At 42.9% G+C, this 27,964-nt stretch overlaps 4 protein-coding genes and 1 pseudogene across 5 annotated transcripts; 3 read left to right on the top strand and 2 right to left on the bottom strand.

Annotated features, from left to right (window-relative positions):
* Positions 1–145: 145 nt before the first annotated feature.
* On the bottom strand, positions 146–1,113 carry LOC104420522 (annotated as a pseudogene).
* LOC104418762 (peroxidase 10) lies at positions 1,087–2,949 on the top strand. The gene is made up of 4 exons (XM_010030204.3): positions 1,087–1,342; positions 1,606–1,797; positions 1,906–2,071; positions 2,354–2,949. The coding sequence occupies exons 1-4, from the start codon at positions 1,112–1,114 to the stop codon at positions 2,758–2,760; spliced, it is 996 nt and encodes a 331-aa protein (XP_010028506.2). The 5' UTR covers positions 1,087–1,111; the 3' UTR covers positions 2,761–2,949.
* A 1,024-nt stretch (positions 2,950–3,973) lies between these two features.
* On the top strand, positions 3,974–5,646 carry LOC104418761. Its single transcript, XM_039301391.1, has one exon. It carries the CDS (start codon positions 4,683–4,685, stop codon positions 5,109–5,111), a length of 429 nt encoding a protein of 142 aa, XP_039157325.1. The 5' UTR covers positions 3,974–4,682; the 3' UTR covers positions 5,112–5,646.
* Positions 5,647–9,754: 4,108 nt separating this feature from the next.
* LOC104418760 (peptidyl-prolyl cis-trans isomerase CYP40) lies at positions 9,755–15,165 on the top strand. 2 transcript variants are annotated; one of them, XM_010030202.3, is made up of 9 exons: positions 9,755–10,135; positions 11,218–11,718; positions 11,953–12,040; positions 12,124–12,176; positions 12,958–13,062; positions 13,353–13,428; positions 13,919–13,956; positions 14,063–14,119; positions 14,782–15,165. In XM_010030202.3, exons 1-8 carry the CDS (start codon positions 9,965–9,967, stop codon positions 14,114–14,116), a joined length of 1,086 nt encoding a protein of 361 aa, XP_010028504.1. In that variant the 5' UTR covers positions 9,755–9,964; the 3' UTR covers positions 14,117–14,119; positions 14,782–15,165. The 2 variants fall into 2 exon arrangements, with proteins under 2 accessions (XP_010028504.1, XP_039158055.1); XM_039302121.1 differs by lacking the exon at positions 9,755–10,135 and adding an exon at positions 10,227–10,675.
* A 1,204-nt stretch (positions 15,166–16,369) lies between these two features.
* Positions 16,370–27,653, bottom strand: LOC104418759 (armadillo repeat-containing protein 6). Its single transcript, XM_010030201.3, is given in 14 exon segments — positions 16,370–16,993; positions 17,156–17,334; positions 17,573–17,680; positions 18,592–18,714; positions 18,925–19,053; positions 19,499–19,674; positions 19,677–19,778; positions 21,059–21,361; positions 21,798–21,951; positions 23,842–23,942; positions 24,591–24,642; positions 26,296–26,394; positions 26,700–26,896; positions 27,247–27,653. Coding segments are annotated over 14 exon segments (1,995 nt in total). The 5' UTR covers positions 27,395–27,653; the 3' UTR covers positions 16,370–16,869.
* Between the last annotated feature and the right edge of the window lie 311 nt (positions 27,654–27,964).

Genomic DNA, 27,964 nt, shown 5'->3' with positions numbered 1-27,964 from the left:
TAAAATCGAGAGAGAGGGTGATTCATAGGTTGTTGACAATGCCGGTATGGTCGCAAGTTGAAGCTCTATGATCAAGGCGGCCATGCTGTTTGAGATCAAGCTGACGACGGTCAAACTATTAGATAAACTCACAAGATTGTTGACATCCATTCATCCAGGTTCATCACACACAGGCTATTGAAACAACCAAACAACGAGACCTAATCGATCCCACACATCAAACATTATTCGAATTTCCCGACCTGATGGATCAGTTGTGCTTGATGAAGGAGGCGAACTTGTCCCTCAACTCGCCGGCCTTCTCGCTCTTCGGATCCAACAGGTAAAAAGCAATGCTCTTCCCCAACGCTCTCCACCAGCTCCGCACTCCCTCTCCACCCACTCTTCTTCAACTCCTCAAGGTACCCAATCCCAACCTCCCCCAAGCGATCCTTCCCCGCCACGAACGCCAACGCCTTCTCGCACCTGAGCCTCACCAGATCCTCCTCCGCCGGCTTCAGCCTTTGGTCCGATAGCCCACCGCACGTCGGGCACATGTACAGCCACATCTGGTCGATCCCGGTGCTGAAGTATGGGTGCACGAGCATGACCCCCACCATCCTCACGCCCGCCAACATCCCCATCAACCTAACCCTGGTGGCCAGCGTGTGCGAAATGTTCCCCCCGGCGCTGTTGCCGCCGATGAAGACCTGCCTAAAGTTGGCATGATCGTTCAGCCACAGGTCGGGCCCATCTCCATCGGCGTGGCCTGCGACCCACCTAAAAGTCTAATGTTCTAATGTTCAGCTTATCACACCAGTTTTTAGATGTGACACTTTCTAATACAACTACATATACATCTAAAAAAAAGATATTTAGGGAACTCAGTTTATCACCTTTAAGGTGAAGTTTCACGTCATCAAAAAGAGAAGAAAGAAATTATGTCAAAAGTGGCTCATGACTGCCAATACTGCTAATTAAACTCGAGTTGTAGATGTGGCCACTAGGTTTTAGCAACTATAGTGGAGTCACAACGGTTAATCTTCAGCCAATAGAACTTCGTCTAATGTTGGTTATAAATTAGCCCACATCCCTTCTTTCGCTGGTCACACACAGCCAAGTCAAGCAAGCCATGGCTTCCAAGCACCTTTTGCTATTCCAAATCACATTGATTAGCTTGATCTTAGCAGTCTCTTGCTTCCCTGCTCATAGCCCGATAGGCCAGCTCTCTCCGTATTATTATGACGGATCGTGCCCTCGCTTGCAATGGATCGTCAGATCCAACGTTTGGGCAGCCTTCCAGAAAGATACAAGGATTGCTGCCTCTCTTCTTCGATTACACTTTCATGACTGCATCGTCGATGTAAGTAATTCGATCCAAGTGTCGTCATGATTGCAGCTTATTTGCGTGCACTTTTCCTCGATGATAATTTTAGGTTCTGTCGCTTCTTCTCGGTTTGGCGACTTAGCAGAGACATGTACAGCACGTTTTATTAGGAAAAGTCTTGACGGCATATGTTTCGCATTTGCATTGCTACCTAACATCGTGACATGGTTAAGCATGTGACCGGACTCGAGGCTTATGTTATCCCTAGACACTGAACAACACTACACCATCGATGTTAGGGCTGCGAAGGATCCGTGCTTCTTGATGACACCGTAGACATGAAGGGCGAGAAGAACGCCTTGCCAAATCGCAACTCTCTCCGAGGCTTTGAAGTCATCGACGCTATAAAAGCCGACCTCGAGAATTTCTGCCCCTTCACCGTCTCGTGCACTGATATACTCACCCTAGCTGCAAGAGAAGCCGTCTATATGGTACCTTAATAAACCCCAGTTCTCTTCTTCACGAATACAATAGTTGAGCATGGCTCCTAAGCTAATAAGCACTTAATGAAAAACTAATTGGCCTTGATGGAGTTTTAGTCAGGTGGACCTTATTGGGCCGTACTATTGGGAAGAAGAGATGGAATCACGGCTAGCGACAAGTCGGCCAATGAACAGATACCGTCGCCTATTGAGCCTTTGGATAACATCATTGCTAAGTTCACTTCAAAGGGTCTGGAGTTGAAGGATGTTGTGGTCCTCTCAGGTACTTAATTTTCTCTGCATGCAATAGTAGTGAACAAAAAGCAGACTTCTCCGAGCAATACCAAGGCCAGAAGAGCAATAACCACAGAGAAATAAAGTCATATGAACTATTTTTGGTCTAACAGAATATAGACAGAATTAATGATCACGATCACAATAAGAAAGACGTGAAATCCATGTCTTTTTCATTGATACGAGATAACCAAGGTATGTTTGGAAGCGCTGTATATGTAAAGGAAGCGAGTCTAATGAGTTGTCCTCATTTTTTCAAAATCACTTTTAGGAGGGCACACCATAGGCTTTGCCCAGTGTTTCACCTTCAAGAGGAGGCTCTTCAACTTCAAAGGGTCCGGCAAGCCTGACCCGACCTTGGACACCTCCCTCTTATCGAGCCTCCAGAGCACATGCCCCAATAAAGACGCCTCCAACACCAACCTCGCTCCTCTCGACTCCACTGTGGACAAATTCGACAACTACTACTACGCCAACCTGGTGAACAATTCGGGCCTACTCGAATCGGATCAAGCCTTGATCGCTGACGCGAGAGCCGCCCCACTCGTCGATTCCTACACCACCAACCCCACGCTGTTCTATAATGATTTCGCCGCTTCCATGTTGAAGTTAGGCAATGTTGGAATTCTCACTGGGCAGAGTGGGCAGATTAGGAAGCAGTGTGGCTCCGTGAACTAAAGTGGACTAATGAAATAAATGGGACATGTTGTTGCCTTAAAACAAAGTTGTGACATCCGTAAATTATCGATTTGGTGTTCCTATGTTGAGTAGATAACTTAAAGCGTTGGTTGTCCCATCATCACTAGATGTGCAAAGACACGATCAAATGAGAACATTTGAGATGTAGATATTCCTCTTTCTTTTGAAGCATGGACTTCCTGTTTTAAAAAGTTTTTAAATCGCATAAATGCTGTCGAAATCTAAAAAGATGGTGAGATCGACAGGGAAGTGCTTGGATTCCAAGGACATACAAGGGAAAAGCTGTAGATGCCTGACCAGCCATCCCCTCTCTCTCTCTCTCTCTCTCTCTCTTTCTATAGAATACAAGCTTTTGACCTAGCCGGATCTGCCCAAATAATTGAATATCAAAGAAGAGTCCTGATCGACATCGTCACCCAGAGAGACATTATTCTCTGATTGGCGACGAGATTCTCCCTGAAGATTGATTATTGGCCTTTCTCTGCCTCCGACGTCTGTCAACATGCCTCCGCCTTTCTAACATATAAACAGTCCTCCCCAATTTCAAAATCTGCACCGTCCTCGGGGCGGTAACAGGGCCCATTTCAAAGCTGATCAGCAAATATCGCCATTGGACCATCTTCCCCTCTCTTGCTCTTGGAGACTATCGGAAGTAGGAAGTCACTCTCGTTTGGAACGACTCGTTCATCAGGGGTCTCAACAATTTTCAAAGCAGTGAAGCGCAAGAGGAGACTGGGATTCATCATATCAGGTGCTCAAATCGATTCTTCGCGTTGCAACATCATACCGTAACACCGCATCGTGTCTTGTCCTTGTCGTTTTCTTTTCTCGTATTTTATTGTGGATAAGAGAAAAGGGGTATGACAGGCAGTACCCAGCCTTGCTGCTCCTTTCACTGTTATTGCTACGCGTGAGAAGAAGGGACAAATAAAAATGATAGAGACAAGGAGTCATAAGATATGATGAGGCTAATGGCACCAAAAATTTCACTGCTCTTTCTTTATGTCCAAAAAACATATCCTTTAGAGTAAAATAACGGGAACGATAACATCCCCTCCCGCAAGAATGGAAAATTCAGGTTCCGGGAACGTCTAATTAAAATGTGAAAGAGGGCTGATACCTCAATTTTCAAATGCAAGTTCTTTCCTTCTTTTTTTCTTTTCCGTTATCAAAGAATATATACCTTAATTCGGGAATTAAAGATAACGCTCTTTCCGTTTCAGATCAGGTGCATGACCTCAAAAGACAAGAAGCACCGCTGATGGTTATGCCATATTCAAGCAGCCTAAAGTCATAAATCCCCCCCTTACTAGAAAAGGTCCTGAGAAAGCTCTTCCCACATTCCATAATTTTATCAAAAACAATAATAAAAAAGAAAGGACGTTTCTTGGGCTTTGCCCCTCCTCCATTCTCTCTCTCTCTCTCTCTGTGCACAGTGCACGCTTTACCTTTCACCCTTAGATCATCACAGATCAACTAGGTCTCTTCTTCCCAATAATTTTTGTTTTCTTCAAGGAAAGAAAAGCAAAAGGAGAGGTGGAAATGTAGGGAGAGGGGAAGAAAGTAAAAATTTGAGGAGCCCTTGGAAAAAAGTTTTCCCTTTTGCGATCAGTTCTTCACCGAGCGGTGACTTCTCTCTCCCCAACTTTTTGTCCCTAAAGCCCCGAAACCCAGTGAAAGAATTTCTGCACTTCCAATCCCCATGAACCATGATGTCTACCTGAGCAGATTTCCATCTCCCTAATCCGCCGAAGCCCACCGCTTCCGAGGTTTTCATCTTTGCGCCGAACCTCTTAAACCCTTTCAGAACCTCGCAGGTTGTTTGTACTCTCTCCCTGAGGACGACCCAGTACACCCCTGGGTCCTTTTGCTCTCTCGGTAGCCTTGCCGTCGATACTGGCATGTCTACCGCCACGCCGCTGTACGAGCAACCGCCGCCCACGCCCGTGACGGCCCAGGCCTACACCTCCCACGCCGGCCGCGGCTCGGTCGGGCCGGTCATTGCGGTCCTCGCGGTGATCACGGTGCTGGGAGTGATAGCCGGCATGATCGGCAGGCTGTGCTCCGGGAGGCCCATCATGGGTCACGGCCAGTATGACTTCGAAGGGTGGATCGAGAGGAAGTGCTCCGCCTGCCTCGACGGCAGGGTCGACCCCCCTCCCCAGCGGCCGGCGGTGGGCGCCGCAGCCGCGGCCGCCGTTGGCGTTGGCGCCGAGGAAGCGGCCCAGGAGGAGGCCGTGGAGGAGATTAAGGTAGAGGAGGAGGAGGAGGAGGAGGAGTTGGAAGAGCCTCAGCTGCAGAGGAGACAACATGGACATGGCACTTCTTAAAGTCTCGACAATCTCATTCGCCTGTGGAGTTTGTTCTTTCCACTCTCTCTTAAAGCTGGATCTCTCTTGAATTTGATAGCTGGTGGCGTTCTTAATTGTTTTCTTCAGTTAAGAAATTTGCATTCTTTTGGTAGAAACTGTAGCCGGGCTACTGCGACGGCGATCTGGAAATGTTCAATGATCGATTTCTCTAATCTCTAACATCCTGAGAGGTTCCTCTCATTGAGGAACTCGGGTTTTCCGCCACCTTTAGAAATTCCTTTTGCTTAAACATTAACGTTAGATTAGTCACAGGACCAGCAGGACCAATTTAGGTAAACATTTTCAAGAATTCATCCGGCATCTCAAGGACACAGCTACTGCAAAATGTTGTGGCACGATTGATATTTTGCTTTCTGCGTAAGAGGTCAACAAGCTCTTCTAGTTCTATGTTTGAATGTACTCATTATTCTTCGCCTCTTCGCCTCTGCGGATTCTGACCATCTGCATTGAGTTGCACATGGCATTGTGAAACTTTTCTAACTCTAGCATAAAAGACAATGGCAGAGTCTTATAAGCTTAATTGCCATTTTTGGGCTCTAGATTCTCCAAGCCTTTGAATAATACACGGGCAATGATGGCCTGCGCAAATCGTCGTTTTGAAAGAAGGGCGTTCGGTCCTTCCTTTCTTTTTCCGAGTTCTTTTAACTTATTCAGAGCACAGCTTTTTCAAATAGGATTTTACTAGCTACGCGGTTTGCTTTTCGCGCGAATGCGAATATCTATTCGAGTATATATTCGTAAATATATTTATATATGTTCGTACGAATTTTAAGCTATAGAAAAAAGAGCTACTATTTCTCGAGCGAAATATAAAGAGACCATTAAGTCATGCGGGGAGGGAAAATTGGTACCTGCCAAAGACTGAGAAAAGGAAAAGCGAAAAGGTGGGCCAAAGTGGGGGGGTCATCGGCTTGAAAATCTGTCTCGCCTTTTCGGCCACAGTGGAAGGAAGAAAGAAGCCACGGCCATTGGCTACCATTGACCGTATTTGGTGCGAACGCGTCTGGCATCACATGGCCTTTCGAGTCGGAATTGCGCGTGGTACCACCACCCAAGCTAGTCACGGTAATCATTTCTAATGGCGCCCGCTCTCTATGTTATTGCAAGATGCGAGAAGTCGCTTCCTACTCGAGACATCGATCGATTGATCACGGGAGAACAAACGGGGTCGCGAGGATCTGCTTTGGTAGGTCAGGCTCGGGGCACCCGAGTTTGGTGGGAGCTAAAGGCTTGGAAGGACGAAAGGATTGGACTATTGTTGGAGGAGGAAAAATCCATGTGATGGAGTCAGCTTTGCGTGTCCCGGCCACCGCTTCCGCTCCCTAGGGCCGCCTCTGCTGTCAGTCCGTCCCCACCTCTCGATTAGCTCCTTTTGACCAGTCGGGTCGTTTCCATCATCCATCCTCAAATCCAACCAGAAGCAAGAAAAAGCAGAACGAGCCGTGTACTTTCGAGAGCCCTTCGTGGGCCCGATCGCATCGTGTTGGGCCCAGAAAGCCTTCTCTCCTTTCTTAGATGGGCCTTTGTAATTTGCAGTACCCGGTACCGGATCATCAAAGCTTCCGTCGGCTCCACCTCCTCTCTCCAATCCAAAAGTGAAGAATGAATTCAGGAAGTGGAGAAGGCCCACATGATACTATGAGTAGCTCCGGCAGCCTAGTTTGCAACCCCACAAAAAAATAAAAAATAAATAAAAATTCAACTCCACGATAAGATAGTTCCTACCTTCCATAGCCCCACTCAAACGCTAAGAGAAGTATCCCCGAGCGTCTCTCGAACCGTTATGGATGTTAAGATTGGACTTTCTTTCAACTTGAGAACTGGTTTAGGATGACACTATAGTGATGTCAAAAGAAACAAAGGACTTTAAAGCAAAAGAGTGAAATTAGGTACTAGAGTGAAAATTTTCAAAATTAGTTTTTGTCGAAAGTGTGTAAGAGAAGTCCAATCCCTTTATTTGAGGACATCACCAAAAGAGAGTTCAAGTCCCAACCCATCAACATATCTAATTGGATCTATTCTTCACTAAAAAACTTAAGTCAATAAATCATTAACCAATTATGATATATTAAGTCAAAGGTAGGGGTGTCAATAACCGAATCGAAAACCAAATCGAAAAATTCGTTTTTTCGGTTCGGTTTTCATTAAAAGCCGAAATTTTTGGTTTGATTCGGTTTTTATTAGTTAACCGAACCGAACCAAACCAACAAATAAAAGTGGAGAAATAAAATTATAACCAAAAAAAAAAAAAAAACTGAAAACCAAAGGTTAAAAACCAAAAACCGAAAAACTAAAAAACCGAATTAAACCGAACAATTCTGTAACTAAATTTTTTCGATTCGGTTCAGTTCGATTTTTCAAAAAAACCAAACCGAACCAAACCGTTGACACCTTAGTCAAAGGTGGGCAAAGTGGGCTAGGTGGAGCCTTACTAGCCTAGGGCGAGGCTTAAGTTGGCGGGGTTGTGGCCGGCCGCCGGCCGCCACCAAAAGAAGAAGATGAAAAGGAAAGAAAGAAGAAAAAAAATAAAAAAAAAAACTCAATTAAAAAAAAAGCATAAAAATAAAACCAAAATGTATTAGTAAAAAGAAGCAAGATGAAAGAAGTTATGGAAAATGTTTTCACTTCTCAAAAGTGGAAAACGTTTTCCTCACTTTAAAAGGTTGTTTTTTTCTAATGATGGAAAACATTTTTCTGAGTAATTCATTTTCCGTAAAACGAACGATGGAAAATTTGGAAAATGTTTTCTCGGAAGTCATTTTCCGTAAAACAAAACGAATCTTAGAGAAATATCTCTGAGCATCTAGAACCGTTATGGAAGTTAAAATTGAACTTTCTTTCAACTTGAGAACTGGTTTAGAATGACACAATAGTGGTGTCGAAAGAAACATAGGACTTTAAAGTAAAAGAGTGAAATTTTTCAAAAATAATTTTTGTTGGGAGCATGTAAGAGAAGTCCAATACCTTTATTTGAGGAGATTGCCAAGCAAATCCAAGCCCATCAAAATATCTAATTGAACTCATATTCACTCAAAAACTTAAGTCAATGAGTCATGAACCAATTATGATATGTTAATTATTCTATATACAATATTTATTATTCGATGTAGGATTCTCTCTTTTATGATTCACTCATGCATGTATCCTAACTTATCTAACTCTATTCTTTGGAGAGAACTCCCGGTTAAATTTACCTTTTTTTCTCTGTAACTCCCGGGTTTTCGTTTGTTTTATTAAACAGCCCACAGAAATTAGGTGCTCAATCCTGTTTTGGGCAGGGGGCAGCCCACTTCCAAACGAAGATTATGGTCGTGAGCTCCGCCCCACTAGCGTCGTCCGCGATTTTTCTAAAGAGCCTCTCGATCAGCTACATGAAACTGGCGTTGCATTGGCCCCTACCTTCCCACTACGATCAATGGAAGGACGCCGATCCGCAAGCGAAAAGCATCGGAGCCCGGTGCCAATCCGAGAAGAGAGACGAGTCATCTCTGCGTGTACTCAATTACCGCACCCCAAAAGACAAGGAGCGTGCCCCTTTTTAACTACCTCGCTTAGGAATCATCGAGAGAGCCCCGGCGAAAGCGCCATCCCTCCGGTGGATCCGGTTCGTCCCCCCGTCGTGGTCCCCCTTTTCTCTTCTTGTCCTCTCTTAGCGCCCAGTGCGAGCGCCTCGATGGCTTCGAGAGCGCGCGTGCGAATGTATCTACGCATGCGCGTAAGATCCAAACTCAGGTCTATCGGACCAAGCGTGGACCGGGATTCGGTTTTCTGAACCGCCGAAAAGAAAAAGCTGAACCAGATATCGGGTAGCAGGTGTAAATATCATGGGAACTCCCATGACTAGGGGGGGTACGTAGGTGTCTCTATTTTCAAATCGTACAAAATGATTCTGGCGTTGGACTCTTGCTCAGATATATAATCTCTTATCTCTCCTCCATGATTTCTCTGCAGTGCATGTAAAACCTGTACTGGTGATGAAAATGATGCCTTCGCGTTAGACCGATCGAAATGGGTTTCTTAACAAATTTAGAATGTTAAGATAAAAATAACATAATAGAATTCAACTTTACTTTATAACATTTCTTCACTTTCTCTTGTCCTCACCTAATCTTGCGTTTTCACATCAATACATGAATTGAAGTTAGGTATGAGTTTAATATGAATTAAGCCGAGTACGGATCGCGAAATTTATGTAACATTGAAAGGAGTGAATATGGGATAGCTAATTTTCAATCTGATTCAACATGTCTGACGACTTATTGCGCCTCGCTGAAGCAACGGATCATTGTGGGGTATGAACAGGAAGCAGCACAGTCTCTCCAGCTCCTCCGATGTAACGGCCTTGACCCCGGCGGCATCGTGGCCAATGAGCCTTCGAGGGAGAAAGTTCTAGACGCGTCACGAGGTGCATCGTCGACGCAAGCAGACAAGAAAAAAGCGGGGGCAAAAAGGACGAGATGGAGATGGAGAGAGAGAGAGAGAGAGAGTTGATAAGAGCCCTTGCATATTCCATTCGCGAGCCCGCAGCTCACGCGCCGGAGAGGCAGCGTCTAGAGAAAGAGAGAGAAAGAGAGAGATAGCGACGCATTTAAATATTTCGCAGTGAAGGGAGGAGAGAGAGAGGGAGGGAGGGAGGGACTGACATTGTGCAGCGATTTCGCTTTGAGTCGCCGCGCCGGGCTATAAATACGGGGGCAGCTGCTGCCATCGCTGCTGCTGCTTCGCTAGGGTTTTTTATTTTTTTGGTTTGTTTCCTTCTTTCCCGCCGTGGAGGAGGAGAAGAGTCTAGAGAGAGAGAGAGAGAGAGGGAGATGGCGAAGCCGAGGTGCTTCATGGACATCAGCATCGGAGGGGAGCTCGAAGGCAGGATCGTCGGCGAGCTCTACACCGACGTCGCCCCCAAGACGGCCGAGAATTTCAGGGCCCTCTGCACCGGCGAGAAGGGCATTGGCCCTCACACCGGCGCCCCCCTCCACTACAAGGTGAGTCGTCGTCGTCGTCGTCGTCGTCGTCGTCGTCGTCTTCTTCTTCCCCCTCCGTTCGCTCTAGGCCTGTCCGTCGGCGTTCGCGCGCGCGGTTGCGCCGTGGAGTGCTGGTCCCTCGTTGTTGTTTCGATTCGAACGGAGCTGGTTCTCGATGCTCGATGACGCGGAGCGGTGTCGCGGATTCGAGGAGCGTTTCTGGTTTTGGTCGTGAGGGATTGATGCTTGCGGACGGTGTGATTGTTTTGGTGTTGCGCGGCAGGGGTGAGTGAGTTGTCGTGATGTTGTGCGAGCGGCTCTGATTGGTTTGATGATCGGCGATTGCTGATGTGCGGAGATAGCGCTCAATGCATGTGTGATTTGGTCCGGAAAGATTGACTAGATGTGGAAACTTCACCTTTCACTGCACGAACATGTTCCTGCCTTTGACAGGGACTAAGCGTTTCGAGGCGTTCTGAATCTATGTGTCACTGAAGGTCTGCTATCTGATGGGGAATTGTTCAGAAGTGCTTGTAATTTTGCTGTAGTGGGGAAGAGAAGGTGAGGTATCATTGATGACTGCAAATATAAGTGTTCATGGAGATAGCAATAGGTTTGAGTTAGTTGATGAGAGCTCTGTTTTCTTTGCAAATGAAGCCATTAAATTATTCTCTTTTCAGATTCAGACTTTGTTTATTAGATTTCATTAATCTGATAATAGAGTTGTTATTGCTTGCCACTTATTTATAGGTAATTTTGGTTAATTTCTGCATATCGTGGGATTAGAGAAGATTCTTCGATCTATTTATAAATCTTAATTCATAGTACATTGGTTGAACCTCGACAACAGATTCTTTGATCTATCTATAAATCTTAGTTCATGGTACATTGGTTGAACCTCGACAGCAGCTAATATTCCTGAAAGCTCCCTGTTGTAAGGGTAGAATTTTTTTTTGACTCCCTAATTTGACTTCATATTTTCCTTATTCAATGAAGTGCTCCTGCGCTACCATTTACAATGTGACTAAATGGTTCTTCTTGTTCGGAAGGCTAAATGAAGAGATTATAGTCCCTTTCCAATGCTTCTTCTGGATCTATTGCAGGGGGTTCGCTTTCATCGTGTTATCAAAGGATTCATGGTGCAAGGTGGAGATATCTCTGCTGGTGATGGTACCGGGGGAGAATCTATCTATGGCTTGAAATTTGAGGATGAAAATTTTGATCTGAAGCATGAAAGGAAGGGAATGTTATCAATGGCAAACTCTGGCCCAAACACAAATGGCTCCCAGTTCTTCATCACAACAACCCGCACTTCGCATCTGGACGGAAAGCATGTTGTGTTTGGGAGGGTAGTTAAAGGAATGGGAGTGGTCCGATCAGTCGAGCATGTTACAACTGCTGCTGGTGACTGTCCAACTGTTGATGTTGTAATCGCTGACTGTGGAGAAATTCCTGCTGGGGCGGATGATGGCATTAGAAATTTTTTTAAGGATGGCGATACTTACCCAGACTGGCCTGCAGATCTTGATGAGAGTCCTGCTGAACTTTCTTGGTGGATGGATGCTGTAGATTCTATCAAGGCATTCGGGAATGGAAGTTATAAGGTAATAGGTGCAACTAAATTATTGTCAGATTCACAATTAAATGTCTCTATATTCTCTAGAAGGTGAAGTGTTCTAAATACTCATTTACTGCTCAGTGAGTGGTGCAAGGCTCATCTTTAGGATATCTCCATGACCAATCTTTTTTTCTTGTGTTGCTTGATATGGTCTTTGATACATTGTTTTTTGTCCTTGTTACATCTCTGCTAATTCTGAGAGCTTATCTAATACGAGCAGAAACAAGATTACAAAATGGCTCTCAGAAAGTATCGAAAGGCCCTGCGCTATCTGGATATCTGCTGGGAGAAAGAAGGGATTGATGAAGGTTATTGTCTTCTTGCTTGATAGTATATTGTTTGATTTAGTTCACTCTATCCTGAAGTGATCAAGATTTCGGGCATCTTGCAGTTGAGAGTTCATCTTTGAGGAAAACAAAGTCACAGATATTCACCAATAGTTCTGTAAGTTGCAAAACTCATGTTTCTATATTTTTTTACTGTTGATCTACTAGGTCATTGTCCTGTACTAGTTTTTAGCTTAAAAAAAAAAATGATAATCGCAGGTTTTTTTAATCAATGATGTTTGAGATGAAAATATTCTTTGTGTACAAAGCAGACAGGATATTGAAGAGAATAATACTTTGCAAAAATTTTCTGCTGAATTAATTTTTCTATATTGTTGTATCTACCATAAAAATTCAATTCTGTTCTGCAATTTCTATGTGAATCATCTCGATGATTTCTATCGAAGCATTCTGATTCCATTTGGAGGTTACAATCGTTGAATTTGATCTATTGGATCCAAATGATTGTGCATGCATGGATGTGTTGTTTCTTTCTCACAGACGGTTTTGTATGACCATCTGCTAGTTTATAAAAATTCAATTCTGTTCTGCAATTTCTATGTGAATCATCTCGATTTTCTTCGGATTCTGATTCCATTTGGAGGTTACAAATTTGATATTCCAAAGATTGTGCATGCATGGATGTGTTGTTTCTTTCTCACAGACGGTTTTGTATGACCATCTGCTAGTTTATGTATACTGCTTTGGTTTTTCTTCGGAGAAGCATCCAAGTATATTAGAGATGCTATTTCGGTGTCTCTGAGTAGTTTCTTTCTACTCAGAGTTATCAGGACATGAATGCTACTGGTTGAATTTCATGCATGCTTCTGCTCGATCTTCCTTTAATAGTGGCCTTAAAAGTACGGTCTGATAATAGTTGCTCTATATATTGCTAACAGGCTTGTAAACTGAAACTACGTGATCTCAAGGGAGCATTGTTAGATGCAGAATTTGCTGTTCGTGATGGAGAAAACAATGCAAAAGCTTATTTTCGACAGGGACAGGTTGGTGGTGTGGTAGCTAGTTCTGGCAAATATTTGGGTAATTTGTGTCTGAGAAGTTACTGATTGTCACAATTCTACTTCATGGGTATCTTCTGTGTGCTAGCTAGTTTGACCCAGTGTCTCCGCCGTTGTCTGACCATGAATTTTTCTAAGTTTTTTGTATTCTTTGGATATTTGAAATAGCACCTTCCTAACTGTGCCAAATTTTCTGCTATGTTTATGTTCTCATGGATGAATGCATACAGATGCATTTGCAATCTAACATGATATTTTTAATTTTCATCTGTCAGGCTCATATGGAACTTAATGATATCGATGCTGCAGCGGAAAGCTTCTCTAAGGCGTTGGAGTTGGAGCCAAATGATGGTAAGGAACAATTTTGGACTACAATTTATGTAAATTCTTCGTTTTTTCGTTTTGAAAAAGTAACCATTAACTTCCAACAAGTGGGAAGGCTACAGCTCACCACAAGCCCCAAAGTATACAAATCCATATTTAACTAGCTGACCCCCTGACTGTTTATCTAAGCTTAAGGAAAAGTGGAAAACCAAGGTAGTCTTGTCTCTCGTATCATTGTTTTGGTGGTGGTTAGACAATTGTTTTAATCACCCAATTTGGGTTTGGTAATTGTGTTGGCCAAACATGGTTATCAGGAGTGGTACATGTGTACGAGTGCCCCTTTGTCTCATTTTATGGTGCTTGACGGGAGAAATAGGGTGGACACATTGAAATAGTAGAAACTTGCTTGCTAATCAGATGATGAAATGTTAACTATTGAAATCATGATATATTGCGGTGTTGAGGTTTTGGTTGACATCCCATTTTCACTCTTCCTCCTATTTGTCACCTTTTCCAGTTGGGATCAAGAAAGAGCTTAATGCTGCCAAGAAGAAGGTTAGCTCTTAATTGCTAAAGTCAATATCTAGGAGCTTCAAATCATATTAAACTGAACTTTTTCCCTTACATATTGAACTGGACATTTCCCCTTATCTTTTGACAGATTTTTGAGAGGCGCGAACAGGAGAAGAGGGCATATCGGAAGATGTTTCTATAGCAGGTCTGCATATTACCTCCCATTATAATTTCTCTCTACTCCACTGTGAACTATTGGCCCAGGTATTCAGAAAGTGTCCGAGTCTCATAGGATACATGCTACTACCTGTCTTCTAATACTGTACTGTTCCGTCATGCTCTTTTTTTGGGCAATGGCAAGCTTCTCTCTGCAGCCTTCACTATTGAGGGGGCATATCTAAATGTAGTGGCGGCTTTTTGAGTTTACGTTGTGGAGAAGAGATTGATTTTGCTGTGATACCTATCCCTGTTTCCAGGAAGAACCTTTATTGATGTCCGTTTCTCCTCCAAGTTAAAAATGAGAATGTCCAGAAGAACTTGATCCCTGTTTTATGTTTACGTGAGTAGTAATCCTGTTCCTGTAACGATGTGATGTCGGTTCCTGTGGTTGTGTTTTCGCAATTTTTGGGGTTGACATTGTTCTACATCCCGCCCACATGCACATGCACCGTCGACGATATTGTTCTACGTCCGCCCACACGCACATGCACTGTCAACGTGCAATATTTTCTTGTGACTTGGGAAAAATTAACCTCCTGAAAAGTTCTTGAAACCGAATTTTGGATTGTGGTTGAGCTATTTACGCAGTTATTGAGTCAGGTTGGTACTCTAATAGTTCCACCCTTTTGTTTTCTTTTTGGCTGGCAGATTCTCTACTATTGCAGAGGAAAGCACAAAGATTCTTGGCAAACCAACTGTATAGATTGGAGGCAGGGATCAGATCAAGATTTTTATTTGCAGTTAAATAGAGTTGAAATTCATTAGGATAAGAGTTTTTGTTTTACACCCGGGGGGGGACCATCGTCGTTGCCCAAATGGCATGACCAGGACATTTTTAGTCACTTCTCCACGTCGTTTCGGTTTAACTCTAATGGGGCGTTGGGTGTTTCAGGGCCTTTCTCCTGGTGGATACTTTAGCCATTGATGTCGACCACTTGTGTGACCCCCCAGCATGAATTGAATCGGAATCCATAGCCGTCTTTCCGGTCTATCCATTGGATCTGACCCTATAAACTGATCCCTTCGGTGATTTAAGGGCCTATATTTGCGCTCGAGTCGCCTATTATTCGATTCTGGTACGAAGTTGAACCTGTTTGCTGATCTGGGCCGAATTTGGGCTTCTTTACTGCCCGGGCTATTCGGCTTTTATCGGCCCAACTTTAGGCATCTTTCAGACCCGAATTTAATTGAGGCACTCGTGTGGGTCTGCTGCCCAAAATTGGTCCAGAAACGACTCGGGCCAGAATAAGAACAATCTTGGGCCCAACGCTCGAGGCCCAAGTGGGCGAAGCCTGTGGTCCAGATCCCGTCAGCCCAGCTAATGTTGTAAGATGGGTTTTGTTGAGTTTGGGTTGGGACCCATATGGGCTCGTGGGCTTTTATTATATTCGCCGTCGGGGAAGTTGGGCCAGAATTGGGGTCTATAGATGAGGTCGAAATTGGGCGCCATTTTTGGGTGAGGCCAATAGCTAGGGCCACACGGTGGCCTTTACTGGGACCAAAATTGGGCCGTACAGAGCCCAGGTTGTGACCGACGTGGAATTTGTTATGTCCGGCTTTGAGTTCTAATGGTGGTCCTTATTGGGCCCAATGTCGGGGTTTATGGGATTTAAAATTGGACCATCAGCTTGGGTCCTGCGGGGCCCAGGTTTGGGCCCATTGTTTTCCATATGTTGGGCCTTATCACGCTTGAGGTTACACCAGAATTTGGGCCTCATGGGCCCTGGTTTGGTACTATTTTCTGCATTTATGGGTTCAATGTGGGCTCGACTTGGTCCTTTTTGGGCCTTATTGGGCTTGGATTAGGCGACTAATTGGGCCTTTTCGGGCCGAGGCTTAGTTGCAACGTGGACCTTACTGGATCGGTCTTTGGGCTTTAGTGTGGGCCCTATTTTGGATAAATTGGGCGTCGAGTGGCCCAGGCTTGGGCTTATCGATGGGTCTTATTGGGCCTGTACTTATGCCAACCGAGGCCAAACGTGGGCCTTATTTGCCATCTTTTGGGCTTTATAGATTCATGCTCGGGCCCAATTTGGGGGCTTTATGGGGTCCGTAGTGTGGACGCATGGGTCCTGTTCTGGGCCGTATTGAGCTTGAACCTGGCCCGAATTTGCGAATGTGGGCCTCTATTGAGTCAGGGTGATCTCGGCCCAAACTGAGCAGACCTACACCGGCCGGATTGAGCCTTACTAAGAGGATTTTAGGCTCGGACCCAAAACACAAAAGGAACGATGACTTTACTATGAACCAAATTCTTCTAAGATTACTTAAAGCTGTTGACACGCCTAGAGATTCCTCCAAATTAGGAAATTACAACAGATTGAAAGAAAATCCTTCAAAAGCATTAAAAAAGGGCTGATATAAAAGAAAGAAAACATCGCCAAGAAATTTGTAGTGGCGCGCATTCCCAATGTAGATGCCCTCTTTGTCGAACAGCTTCCAGAATTATTCCGTTCCAAAAGCTTGTACTGCCCAGAGAGCCCTTGAGCTCTTCTCCGACGTTCATATTTGGAGATCTTCCTCGGGTTTTAAGATAGAAACTTCGCCTTTAACAAAGCGCTTCAGAAATACAACCGCGCATATGGACACTACGTTCGGGAAACATATAAGATGAACGAAGCGACTCTCTAGTTGACCAAAACTTTCGGAACAGGTCATCTTAAGATCAACAAGATAAAAGTGAAGTGGCAATCGAGATTTGCAAATGCTTTCGAAAATCTATTACCAGTGTAAGGTCTACAAGTTGTAGTCATCAAGCCCCAAATCTCTGAGTGCGTCCGTAGCAGCATCCCTGCAGCTTTCATGGTTTTGCTTTGCTTTTCTTATATACTTCTCGATACCATTATTAAGCAAGAGAGTCCTGCTCAAGGCCAAAGTTAACCTCAACATCACTTCATACATGGCATGAATAATTTCTGACAAGTCATACTTGCAGATTATTATTGTTCTTATATGTAATTCCCTCGCTCTTTAAGGAAATTTATACATTTTCTTTACACAACTAGTAGACCATGAGACTTACCTGTTCTCCGCATTTCTAACAACAAGGTTCCGGATCATGAGACAGGAGCTCCTTTGCAATTGCTGTGCTAAAGGAAATTTCTGCATGGACTGCATAGCAAGATCTCCAGCTCCTGCTTCAATAGCACGGGCTGCATTATCCGAAGATCTCAAGCAGAGCACTGATATTATAGACATAACCTAAATCACCATTAAGAGTATTATGTTAGAAGACATTCTATGATACTGAAATGACTGGATAATGCAATTTTAAATGGGCAAAACTCATCTGCATTTAGGGTATAAATGAAGCTAATGCTTGAACTTAAAGCTCTTATATAAATCATCTTAAATGTTACTGATATCAAGTTGCACCAGCGTGAGGGATAGATGAATTTATCAGAATAGCTATAAAGACAATAGCTTATAGTTTTCTTGCCTCTTGCAGAACTGAAGGATCCTCAGAAAATCGGGAAGACAGTCTGATGAGCCTATCAAATCCACCCTTCTCGATGATGGCGTTCTTGTTTGCATCACTTCCTGCCAACTAATGGAACAATTAAATTTAGAACCTTCAACAAGCGCCAAGTACATAAATAGTACTCATCATATTCATCTAATAGGAGACTTTAAGGCATTCGATCTGGTTTTCTATTAGTTCACTTAAAATAGTCAAGAAAGTCAGGACTCTGGTAGAAAAGTTTCTCCAGTCTAGGGTACAGCTGAACAGTCGAACAGTTTGTCAGAGCTGCAACTACACTCAAACAGTACTCTTCAGAGACCCTAATGAGGGATATAGAAAAAGCTGCGGTCCTCCATAGTACCTGAAGCAGATTGTTTGGTTCCATTTTGTTATGCCACTTCTTAGGTTACAGTTTTCCAGTTCCGGTTACTCTAAAAACCTCCGGCAACTCAAACTGATCCCCGAGCCAGAAAATGACAAGAATTAAGCGCAGGAAACTCTATACAAACAAGACTTGAGCTGACATGTACAGGAAAGCACAGGGAATGTTGACTCGTCCAAACACTACCTATGTATAGAACTCCTATTTACAAATAGGACCAATTATAATGACACACAGAAAGAGAAATAGAGCATGAGATGGTCGAAAAAAGCCAAAAAGATTGTCACGTGGATAAAAATAACTCATTCTCTCTAGACCCTTCCTTCTTTGAGAATAGCTTGAATTTAATATTCCGACTTTCATGCCTGCCGGTAGATATCTGTGAATATTATTAGGTAACTAGAACATCCAGAAAAATATTGAAAAATATGTCTCTAAATATTATTAGGTAACTAAAATGACCAGAAAAATATTAAAAAATATTAATTGGGAACCTTTCAAATATGTTTGCTGTGATACTCATTACTGTGTAGATGAGTAACACACTTCTCCACCACCATGTGAATCGATAAAATAAAATGCCAATCCTCAAAAGAGTCGATGCGCTAAATACCTTAGACAAGAGAGAGCAGGAGACTCTGGCTATAGATTTGTTGCCTTGCTCTCCACTGTCATCAATGCAACGGAGCAGTGCATCAATGCCCCCATTTTCTGCAATATATTTACAAATTTCATCCTGCAATTTTCACCATCCTTCACCATTCAGAAAGACAAAATAATCCCGAGTTGGAAAACCAGTCTTTCGCTTTGAAGAGATCCTATTAAATACTTAATTTTTAAGCCTCAGAATTTAGCTGCAGTACAGAAGCAGCTGAATGGACAAAACCTATGAAAATTATTTATATCCCTAGCAACTAAGTGGATTGATCAAGCAGTGGATACATACATTGACAGCAATAGACCTCAAGGCAATGCATGCTGAAACTAGACTGGGTGAGGTAATCCCTTCGTGGAGTGAGTCTACCAGGGCTCCTGCGATTCCAGCTTTTGCAAATTTTCGAGCATAACCATACACCTGCATTTTGTTGCATCAGAAAAACCACTCTACAAAATCTTATGGCAGTTTCAGCTTAGCTATCACCTATTTGAATTAAGATTATACATAACGTACGAAGCATTATTGCAATTTTCTACTGATTTTTGTATATTTTGAAGAAGGCCGTGAATCTATTACTTACCAAAAGACTAATTACACTGATAACCTCAAAAAATGAAACACTGTGAAAATTGCAAAATGGACAACCAATCGGCATCGGCATAAGTTACAGTATCATCAAACTGACAAAAAAATCCTTATTATCAACGGATGAAAAACAGACTCCATGACGGGTGAGCTACCAGTTTCCTAGCAGTTCTACAATACACTAGACTTCCCATTTTATGTCCAACCCTAATGATGTGAACAATATTAAAAGGCAAAAAAGGAAAAGACAAATAAGATAAACTAGTTTTTCACTCACTTGAGAAGCCACAACACGATTATCATCTGCCGTTAATAAAGCACGTATGGTGTCATATACACTTTGGATGCAGGCTTCTCCCTGCCTGCTTAGTGTTTGCATAATAAGCTCATCAATTTTCAGTTCCATGAAGGATTCCTTGAGGACCTCATTCCCAGTGGCAGCTGCAGCAACGGCGCGTAACCATTAACCAAGATCTCAACATTTTTGCTGATTTTGAGAATATCCACAACAATTCTTGGTCCATCACTATTTTTAAATGTTTCTGTGCTCTGAATATCTGTAGGAAACCCTACCATGTTAGATAAGAATAAGACCTGCAATGACTTTGTAATGTAACAATGACAGCAAAAGGAAAAAGCAGACACTGATTACAACATTTTCTTGGAGAGAAAAAAAAGATTGCAACATCATGCCCTCACACCTAATTTCAAATTTGAAACACCAGTTCAATCCGGACAACTTCATTTGTTCTGCCATGTAAAAGTTGCAATTGCTCACACCACTATGTATTATGAAGCAATTTAACCAATGAAAGGCTAAGTTAGTGGGACATATCAATTATGCAATAACCCTTGGACCAAGGCTGCACAAGTAAAACTCCCAAACTGGAAATACATGAGGATCGTGACTCAAAGATGCTCTTCCCATTGGAGTATAGAAAATTTTAATTCTAAGTCTTATCTCTTCTTGCTCAAATTATTCCATTCTCTCATTAGAGTTGTTCATTTCATAGCCATAAAAAATTTAAGGTGCTCTGGATGTTTTCTCTCACTAGATACCTAGCAATGGAGAAAATTCAGTCATTGTTTCATTTGTCAAAGAGAAGAAAGTGTAAAGCAATCAACCAAGCTCACAGAAACCATACACTAGCCAAAGTATTCAATTAACAAGGAAGCCTAACTTTTACGAGAGAACAGCATTTTGTCTGAGGGCTCATGAATGGTAAAAACAGAGCCTTCTTCGGCTAAGAAGATATTGTGAGAGAAGCTTTGCTAAAGAGAAATGCTCCAATAACAAAATTTATCAATTTTAGATAATCAGAGTTTTTTGAAACCAACAGTCTCAAGAAAATTAGTCTATTTTGTCCAGCATTTACTATTATAGACTGATCAGGGACAATGATGGCTAGGTTTTTGCTACAGATGTAAAAGTTGGAACATAATGATCATGGGACAGTTTTATAATTCCATGCTGCCTTGATTGTTTCCTAGGAAAGGATTATCATCTGCATGTGCCTAAAACCTTAAGAAGCTAACTAGGAGCTAGGGGGGTAATTTTGACAATTTGGGGAGGGGGGATAGAGAGGAGAGAGATTAGAGAATATCCACTAATGCAGCTGCTCTTGAGCAACCTACGTGATCATTTCCTGAATGAGCCAGAACCAGAAGAGAGACAATGGATTGAAGGGTTGAAGGGTGGTATGATTGTGAATGCAATGTGCATCAAGCTAGGCCAGCTAGAAATCATATTATAAGAAATTACAACAAACTGCAACATAAAGGTCTACTTGCTAAAATTAAGCATATACAAGAACAACAAATGATTAAGCACTTTTACCGTAAAGCATTGGTGTTAATGCCTTCAGACTTGAAAGGAGAACACGGTCGCACTCAATTGGGACCTTAGAACAGAACGAACAGACCAATTCTACTCCACCGTTCCTCATGGCAATGGCTGCATTTCCGGATTCCTCAACACACAAATGAGCTAGCTGATCAAATAATGCCACCAACTCACTGTGCACCTCTTTATCGTGAATTTGAATCTTAAAATCCGAATCAATGCACTTCAACCCATCCAAGCACTGTATCACCGGATTATCCTTGGCACCGCTCTCTCCTGGTGCGCATGTCACAATCCCTGAGACATTCAGTTACGGCCACATTCAGTGAGAACAATGTCAATAACCTATCCAATCCACTATCCCAGTCTGACTATCAAGAAAATGTGGAGAACACGCACATACTTCAAAGCATCAACAATCAGAACTCAAGATGAGCACTACTACCAGTGCTAGAACATGATAGATTTTACACATCGGACGAAGGATTTCCCTCGACATTCTTCGATGACAGGATCCACAACCAGCGTAAGGTTTTCTTACGGTACATACGCGGAACGAGGAGATAAAACGCTCAACTGAGAATCAATTATCCTTAAATGCGCCAACCGACTACTAGCGTCTCTGTTCTAGCGCGAGAACCAAACAGGATAACGTCCTGACGCAGAAAAACAGGAAAAACAAAATCACGAATGGCGGATCGATCGTCAAACAGAGGGATTGAGAGATCGAGACCCGATAGATCGACGCCTTGAAGAGAGAGGGTCTCGATGGCGTCTTGGACGGCCTCCGCGGGGTCCATGCCGAGTTCCTCCATGTTCTCCCTCACCAGATCATCGAACGCCTCCTGCGAGATCGCGCGGACGGCCCCCGGCGGTCCCATTTCGCCCTAATCGCGAGCTTCCTCGAGCGACTGTTCCCGGAGTTGTTCTTCGACCGCGTGCTCGACTTGAAGATCGGATCTGGTGTTCGCTACAGTGAGGGGAGGGATCGAGGTCGCCGGAGAGCTTTCTTCTCCGGCGGCGATCGCGGATGCGCCGCTCTGCGACAGTTACAAGCTCCGCCGAAGCTGCGCGATGCGTGCAGGGGTTGTGGGAGTTTTCCCGGTTCGAGGATCGGGAATTTGAAGTTTGAACGAAACGATTGCTCGTCGCTCCTCTGTTTGTTGGAGCTGCGATAAATGGAAAAGTTTTACGTGAATATACAATTATATATTTGGATTTTGTGAGAGTTTTTAAGCATTTCAGATTTTAAGGAACAGTAAATTATTTGCGGCGCAAAATTTTGATTAATTAAAATTAAAAAAGGTAAAAATCAATTCAGATAAATTTTCAGTATGCATTTTTTTTTTTATGTCATGCTCCGTCACTATTAAGAAGAGAAAAAAGATTTATATTATTATTTGTATTATGATGTGATAGATTACAAGTCTCACTCATTATCTTTTGTCATATAATTACATTTCACAAATTACATCTATTGTGAATCCTTTTAGACAGTTTTCAGAAAATTAAGTAAATACCTCTATCTATAGCGACATAAAAGTTGATTTGCGTCAAAAAATCAATTTACTCAACATGCTCAATTCATCTCAATTTAATAAATTTTCGAATGTTCATGCTAAAAAGACATTAGATTTGACTCAAACTCATGGTGCTAATTAGAAATGTTAAATCCATGTGAAAATTGTGAATTAAAACATACTCTTGAATTCATGAGTTGTCAAATATATCTTGCCAATCAAAAATGTTAAATTCATATGGAAATAGTGTCGAATGCTCTTCCAGGGCCTCCGGTCGGCATTGGAAGCGTGTCAGTGTTTAACACACGGTCAACAAGTATAAGACAATGGGATTAACGCTTTGGACACATCAACTAAACGTGAGTCTGACATCCCGACATGCTAGAGCTCAATTTTAAATATTTTCAATGAATTAAGGATCAAAATGCAAATCCATCAAAAAAGGAAAAGAAGGAATTGGAAAAAAAGAAGAAACCCCAGTCTTCTATCATGCCTTGCCTCAGATTGTCCCTCACTCCACGCCTTCAACTCTGTCGTGCCTTGCCTCCGGCCCCCCCTCTCACAGCCTCGTCCTTGCTCTTGTAATCGATTGGCGTTACCTAGTTAATCGGTGGCTTTGTGCTTCACGACCTTCTCTTCGTTCTCGTCCATCTCTCACACCAACAAAGTCCCTTCTTCCATCCAAAAACTCCCATTTCTTCAACAATCCGCTTGAGCCCTCTCGTGCCGAATAATCATAAAAATGACAATTTGATCGAATTTATAATAAAAATAATAATTTGTCATGTATAAATAAAAATATATATAATCGTTTCATTTTTAAAAATCGCATCATGTGTTGGCCCTACTTAGACTACATGTCCGAGACTTTCTAGGGCGAACTTCTCACTCGTTTCACTCCAGCATCTGCACGACGTCCCCCACAAGGAATCGAACTAGAAACATCCGCAAGGGACACCAACTTACATGAGACGCCAGTTTCTTTTCTCGTTGAATATACCCAATTAGGCAACATTCTCTTTCAGAATCACAGCTAAAAATTTTGCACCGACGGAACGATTCATGATGAAAGTAAAGCGGTAAATACGCTGTAATAGTATTTATATACAAAGCACGGGATGTCAGACCCCATCCTAGTGACTCCACACTTGTGTCAACTCTTACCACATGTACAGGTTACCAAGAAGCTGCAGAATCCACCTGGAAAACACTCGCGGTTTACTCATGTCTGAGTTGGGTGTCGCCCAACTCCCTCACACGACGGGCAAGCCGTCGTCTCTGAAAAAAGCCGACTAGACGTAGCATCACAAACAGTAGAACGGCAGTGTAGTCAAAGACTCTCACAATACCCAGTCTACCTGTACGACAGAGGCAATATGGACTGTTATCAGATCGCAAATCTTCTTAGATAAGAACGGCTGTATAAACCTTCGATGCAGATTGGCGTTGACATGAAGAAGGAAAAAGAACGGCCATCAAAGATGCGGTTGCAGTGTTGTCTACTCCATACATAAGAAAAAAGTGAAGCACGCCACAGACTACGCCTTCCTTTTTTCTTTCCCCTTCTCTTCCCAGTTCCAAGGTTCAGCTGATTTCTTAATTCAAAAAGCTCTTATAATAAAACAGAACCCGGGAAAAATAAACGAACATCTTCACCCAATGTCTGGGTACAACTAAACTATGACAGAGATGGGTCACACAATAATTTTTGCTGATAAGAGCAGGGTTTGTCAGCAAAGCCTTTGCAATTCGTCCATTTTTTCCTGTTTTTGGAACCCCATTCCAGTTAACTTGTATTAAAATTCCTAACCAGTCACCACGAGCAAAAGTAACATGACCAGACAAGGTTTGCAACCACAGTATGCAGGGCATACGAGCATCAAATAATCAAGGAGTAAAGGTATCAAAGAAGTTTGTCTCCCACCATAGAAGATGTCAACTATCTACTGCGTCTTGTTAAGAATGACCTGACACTGATGTTCATCATTCAAGTGAGGGAAACTCACCTGTCGGAATGAAGTCAAATGGTGTAGCCATATACAGAGCACTCAGTAACATCTGCAAATCATGAGACAGAAGCCCAAATGCTAAGAGCTCATTTCAAACAGTTAGCTGATAAAAAGTTCCTGAATATATTCATACAAACTAAAAAAACATTTGCCAACATGGCTGCACCAGCTTTAGATGCCATGAATGCATCTAATACACTATTTAGGAACATATATATTAAGTTACATCTGCAAGATGGCAGACTAACAAATTCTGACAACTTGGAATGATACAACGTATCCAACCACTCAGAAGAAGACATGAAAGTAAGAGTTCCACTTCAGTTGCTTATTGCTATGCAACGTGATGACTTTGAACACCCATTTGGCATGTTCATTTACATAAGAAAGGCCCCTACATAAGATTACCTATTGGCATGTTCCTAGTATAACTTATTATGAGTCAATCATTGGCTGAAAGAGAAGCGGGTCTGATAGACTGACGGACATGGTTTAAAACTATCTCATAGAACCATTTATAAGAAAGGTAAATAAAAGAGCTGGGCAACCCTGTCTATACAAGTGGCACTCCCTTTTAGCCCACAACCTATCCAGACACATCTTCTATAATACTTTCCACAGATTCAGAATTACATTGCTCAATCTAAACTAGGCCCTACAGAAAGGCCTATCATTAGGAGGCCCTGTGGTAGTGAGTTTCCCATGATCAGTCAACTGTTCACCACTAATCAACTGTAAATAAAACCTCAATCACTAGCAATATCTTCTCCTAATTGTATTTTGTCTTCCAAGCCCTCAGCTGTACTGGTATTAAGTCTACTGTTCACTGCTGACCAACTGAGAATAAACATCCCTCGATAGTTATATTATTTTTTATTGCCTTTGGTCTTCGAAGTCCTGAGCCGTACTGGCGTTAAAAAGCAATATGGGCTCATATCTGCATCACTTCCTTTTACTTTTCTATATGCTTTAAATAGAAGAAATCTAGTATGATCACAGGCTTCAAGTTGATGGACTTTACACAAACTCAACAACTGCTAAAGCACATGGAGAGGCTTAAGAGGTGCTTTATGTGAATCCTGAAGTCAGGGCAAAACAAGTATCCACAATTTGTCTCCTCAAATAAATAGATTACATCACCAAGAAGATATGCAATCAACTGCTTTTCCATGCATTGGAAAGAAAAGCCGATGTTTCTATGAGACAGAATCTTCATTATTGCCATACTCAGAAAGCTATTTGTCATTTCTCTGTCGCGTCATCACCACTTACTTGAATGATACAACACTGAGAGAATTTACTCATGCATTCTATGTGTTCACCAGATTCAATGAAACAACAAAAGATTTCATGGATAATGCCAGTAAGAGGGAAAATGACAAGTCATGACAAACACTTTCCCACTCTCTAAAGTAGACCGCCTACACCCTTCTCCAAAATGGAAAAGCCATGCATACAAAGAAGGTACGCAAAAGTCAATATACAAAATGATGAGTCACGATTATATTGGATATATGCACATTGGTATACCAAAAGTAGCTCCTTTAAAAATATAGTTTAAGGTAGACAAGCACAGGCATCAGCAACAAAACTATGCTGTACATTTGAGCAGCAAGGGCATCACTCCTTGACCAAATTCAGCAGCAAAAATGGAGATATATATCATGACTGAAAATTGGGCTTAAAATGAAGGATGGCTTACTGCTATAAGGCGAATTTCAGAAACACTGGGATGAGGCCTATCTGGATCCAGCATCGCTAGAAGGTATCTCTTGACATACGATGGCAACTGATACACTTTCTGTAAGGGCAGGAGGACAATAATGTCAGAAGGCCTCTCGATATGTAGTAAGGCATTAAGAAAATGCTACATGAGATGTTCTCGGTGGCCAAACAAGAAACTAGTATAGGTAATGCACCAACATGTTTCAAATCCACCAATTACTAATTTGTATGGTTCAGAAAGGTCACCCTTCTTTTACTTCCACTTTTTGTTAGCCTTCTCCCTTGATTTCTTAATGGGAAGGGGGTTCCTAGACATCTTTTCTCAGATTAAGACATTACCATATTCTAGATGCAAATGAAGGCTCATAGATTCATACAAACCTGGACAAAGCCCATTGCCCCGCCAATGAAAAGGAGATTATACCGATGAACATCTGTAAGAACCTTAACAATCTCCTCCTCGCGCCGATGAAGGAGCGACTCCTGCGGTGTCAATTTATAAATGCTGCGAGAGCACATGGGACACTTGCAAGGCGCCGACGTGGCGGTGTAATTCCAGAGTTGCAAAATGCAACTGCCTGCATTCACAAAAAAGCACAAAACTTGTAGCCATCAACCGTAACCACGAGCCGTATCTCGGAAAGAGCCCTCGCAATGTACGATCCAGAGACAGCATCACAGGGACTTCGCCAAGGGCCATTGCCCACCCCACCCCCGCCCCCGCGGGTTTATATTCATGCTTCCGTTCGAAAAGGAACTAATTTGACCTCACATAGCATCGAAACGACGCAACACGACGCTTTCGAGACGCGTTACGACGCGGTCATCATCAGAGGCGTGGATTTCACGCAATCGGCGTGTCCTGCTTCAGCAACTCTGCTCGCGCTTCGTCCGCGGAAAAAGAGAGAAGGAGAGCCAGAGAACTCACCGCAGTACCAGTGGCCGCAGACGGTCTTGCAGGGAACGGTGAAGTCGCCGAAGCAGATGGGACACACGTCATCGTCGGGCGGCGAATCTTGCTTCCCCCTGTCCGTCCGGTCGCCATCGCCGCTTTCCCGCCCCGACGCCAGATCCATCTCCTCCGCCCCGCTGTCCCTCTCCTCCCTCTCCTCCCTCTCCTCCCTTTTTCTAAGCTCTGCGATTTCCTCTCTCGCTAGGGTTTTGGCTGATCATCTGGTTCTCGATCATGGCGGACACGGGGGCGGTGAGTTTGATACAGTTCGCTGCTTCACGGAGTAAGTTCCAGCAGATCGAGCTGAGGCCGGGACACGTGTCGTGACACGAGCTCTTTGGTGACGGAAATTTTCTTTGGAACGTACCTAATGTTTCCCTTTTTCTTGCTATTAGTTTTGTTGAGCAGGTTTCATCGCCAGTGATTTTTAGTTTTAACGCTTCCAGAAAACAAAAAACCAAAAAATAGTTCTAGGACGAGTTTGGTGGAATTTGCTCTTTATTTTTAATTAGTAAATTTTTTTCCTAAAAATCAAATTGCATGCTCTTTGTAGATTTTAGACAAAAAAAAAAAACTCTTTTTTGTGAAATTTGTGTACTGGCATCCAGTCCTTTTCTTTCTTTCGACGAGATACATAAAGATTAATTGCATCACAAAAAGGGTTAGTAACATTAATCGTTAATATTTATTTTTC

This window comes from Eucalyptus grandis, chromosome 9 (genome assembly GCF_016545825.1).
Source record: "Eucalyptus grandis isolate ANBG69807.140 chromosome 9, ASM1654582v1, whole genome shotgun sequence".
In the NCBI taxonomy this organism is placed as follows: Eukaryota; Viridiplantae; Streptophyta; class Magnoliopsida; order Myrtales; family Myrtaceae; genus Eucalyptus; species Eucalyptus grandis.
Note: the sequence above shows the minus strand (reverse complement) of the source record. Positions and strands in the feature narration are given on the sequence as shown.

Bases quoted from the DNA above. Each gene is read 5' to 3' on its own strand.
- LOC104418762 (XM_010030204.3), top strand. From the start codon at position 1,112: ATGGCTTCCAAGCACCTTTTGCTATTCCAAATCACATTGATTAGCTTG. The intron at 1,343-1,605 runs GTAAGTAATTCG...CATCGATGTTAG, and splicing joins TTCATGACTGCATCGTCGAT to GGCTGCGAAGGATCCGTGCT. The intron at 2,072-2,353 runs GTACTTAATTTT...AATCACTTTTAG, and splicing joins GGATGTTGTGGTCCTCTCAG to GAGGGCACACCATAGGCTTT.
- LOC104418761 (XM_039301391.1), top strand. From the start codon at position 4,683: ATGTCTACCGCCACGCCGCTGTACGAGCAACCGCCGCCCACGCCCGTG.
- LOC104418760 (XM_010030202.3), top strand. From the start codon at position 9,965: ATGGCGAAGCCGAGGTGCTTCATGGACATCAGCATCGGAGGGGAGCTC. The intron at 10,136-11,217 runs GTGAGTCGTCGT...GATCTATTGCAG, and splicing joins GCGCCCCCCTCCACTACAAG to GGGGTTCGCTTTCATCGTGT. The intron at 13,063-13,352 runs GTTGGTGGTGTG...TTCATCTGTCAG, and splicing joins CTTATTTTCGACAGGGACAG to GCTCATATGGAACTTAATGA.